Here is a 2500-nt window from a genome sequence, read left to right on the forward strand (position 1 = left end):
GCCTTCTCCGAGGGATCTGGTTGGACAAGAACAGAGAGGAATGAGACAGAGGGAGAAGAAGATAATACCTAACTCTGTGGTTCTCAAAGTGGGGTCCGGGGGACCCCCAGGGGTCCTTAGGGGGGGTTCCAGTGGGGTCCCCAGCAAAAGGGGGAATCATCTTCACTATGATTCCATTCATAAGTAACACAATGACAGAATGTACGACTATTCTGGTTATGAGTTTCATTTCTGTAATAAATCATCTAAAAGTAAAAAATCTATGGGGGACCCGGGGACAAAATCTTATCACATGTGGGTCTGTGGTAGCCTGGCTCCAGAACCTTCAAAGTCCCGCCCACTCCAGTTGTGGATTTGGCTGATCTTGGAAGATGCAAATGAGTTTACGAGCTGACAATTCAGTCTGAATATCAGGCTAGGTCCGTGGTGTCATTTGTGTCGGCTTAGGGAGTCGAGGTCCTTCATGTGAAGATGTTTGAGAAGCTCTAGCTAGTTCATGATTAAAGGGAAGGCGGGGTGGAAATACACCCGCGGAGATGCTGACACCACTTTAGATCTCACCGATCTCTGATGTTCGAGACGTTCCAGGAGTTATCTTCTTGATTTAATGTAGGTGTACTTCCCCCTCGCCCTGCCCCGTGTACTTCTACTTCAAGTCGGGACTTCCTACATTTCCCCAGAATGACAAACCCCAGAGAGCGTGTATGAACTCGTTGAGTTCAGTACGTGTGAGTGGAGAGGGCAATATTGATTTGCTTTCTCTCTGCCTCTCCTACACGATTTCTCCCTGCATGGCTGCTGAACGTCGGTGAGTCAAAATGGCGAGTCTAGAGAGAAGCCCTTGTTCTTCAGATTGTGAGGAGCTGAGACCAAAACCTGATGTTTGTTTACCCGCCGTGATCTTTGAGATGAAACTCCATTGTAGTTGCACTGGAATTATCTTAAAGGTCCCATTCCGTGCAAAAGCTGTTACTTGTAAATGCATATATACTGCTGTCAGCCCTCCCTGTGAATGGTCACAAGTTCAGAACTGCCACAGTTGGATTTGTCCCTATCCAGCTATTTTAAATTGGTGCAGTATTGAGCAAGAGCATGTCAGCCAACCTGCAATGCAATCACACAAGGCATAGCACACCGCTCAGATTGTTCTTCTAAGGCCATGTTCACATTACAGGCAAATCTGATTTGCTGATAAAGTCATTAATCATCATTATCTTGATTGGTTTCCCAAATCTGATTTGGGAGTGTGTCCGCACTGCCACAAATCTGATTCTCAAGTCGGATCTGTGTGTCCAGACCTAAACAGCCTATCTGCATGGGTTGCTATGGTAACGACGTGGGCGTCAGTAAATACGTACGTTGGTGACGTGGTTTTCCTGCACAGAAGCATTTGATGACGTTCAAATCAGATTTGGTGGATCTGCGCATCCGCACTGAAGTCACATCAGTCGAAAGCAGATTGGAAACTACCTCCGTATGTGGTTTGGGACAAGTGACACAAATCAGACTTGGAGCGTCCAGACTCATAAAACCAATCTGGATGAAGTCATTAATAGGTCACTAAAGTTCACAAATCAGATTTGGCATCCTAGTCTGAACATGGCCTGACAACATGGAAGCAAGAGAAATGGAACGCTTTTGTTTGACCTTTTCGCTTGATCCGGTTGATTTGTTGCTGTGTGTAATAAAGTCTCGCTCAGGGAGAAATCTCGCTCCAAGTCTCGCGAGAGTTGAATTGTTGGAGGGAGTTACAATGAGAAAGACGCTAGAAAGAAGTGAAAGCTACACTGTCTGTACTCCAGCTTCACGTTGCGCCCATTCTCTTCCTGCAACAACTCCACTTTTCTCCTGAGCCACACTTGTACTTGTCACACACAGCTTACAAACAGACCCGATCCATTGAAAGAGAAAGAAGCACATTCTTTCGTTTCTCTGGGTTCCATGTTGTCAGACACTGATCATAACAACCTGAGCCTGTCAGTTTTAGTGAAGTTACCATTGCAGCTCGTGCAGAAATTGTTGTCCCGATTGGTTACTTTAAACACACAAAGTGAGGAAAATAGGGTCCAGGGCCCCGGCTGAAAAATACCAAAATACTCCTTTACTAAATGGAAGGTGAGTGCAGAATGAGAGATAGATGGAGGGAGAAGCTGACGGATAATCACATTAAGTTTAATAGATTCTTAGCTCCATCAGATACAGTCCCCTGCTCTCCCGTCCCTGCTCTCCACTCACAGTTGAGGTTGATGGTGATGCTGTTGGACTTCTTCATCATCTTCTTCTGCTCTGGCATGCTGTACTCCACGGTGCACTGGAACACAGAGTCCTTGTCTGCCTTGGTGGGCTGCATGTACAGGCTGCTCTTAATGGTGAAGAGACCCGACGCCTCCTTCACCACGGACGGGATCATGTAGGTCTCTGAGGGAGAGGAGAGGAGAGGAGAGGAGAGGAGAGGAGAGGAGAGGAGAGGAGAGGAGAGGAGAGGAGAGGAGAGGAGAGG

At 46.8% G+C, this 2500-nt stretch overlaps 1 protein-coding gene across 1 annotated transcript in view; it reads right to left on the bottom strand.

The window, feature by feature from the left end:
* The window catches only part of LOC310771802 (basal cell adhesion molecule-like), a gene marked incomplete at its 5' end in the record, with an annotated part of 14646 nt that overhangs the window by 1452 nt on the left and 10694 nt on the right, over positions 1-2500 (bottom strand). Inside the window, 2 exons of the mRNA XM_083664321.1 lie at positions 1-16; positions 2236-2418. The exon at positions 1-16 is cut by the window's left edge and continues 106 nt beyond it. Coding sequence (XP_083520447.1) covers positions 1-16; positions 2236-2418 — 199 coding nt within the window. The remainder of the gene's footprint in view (positions 17-2235; positions 2419-2500) is intronic.

The sequence above is a fragment of the Poromitra crassiceps genome (genome assembly GCF_964638095.1).
Source record: "Poromitra crassiceps genome assembly, contig: HAP1_SCAFFOLD_1271, whole genome shotgun sequence".
Lineage (NCBI taxonomy): Eukaryota > Metazoa > Chordata > Actinopteri > Beryciformes > Melamphaidae > Poromitra > Poromitra crassiceps.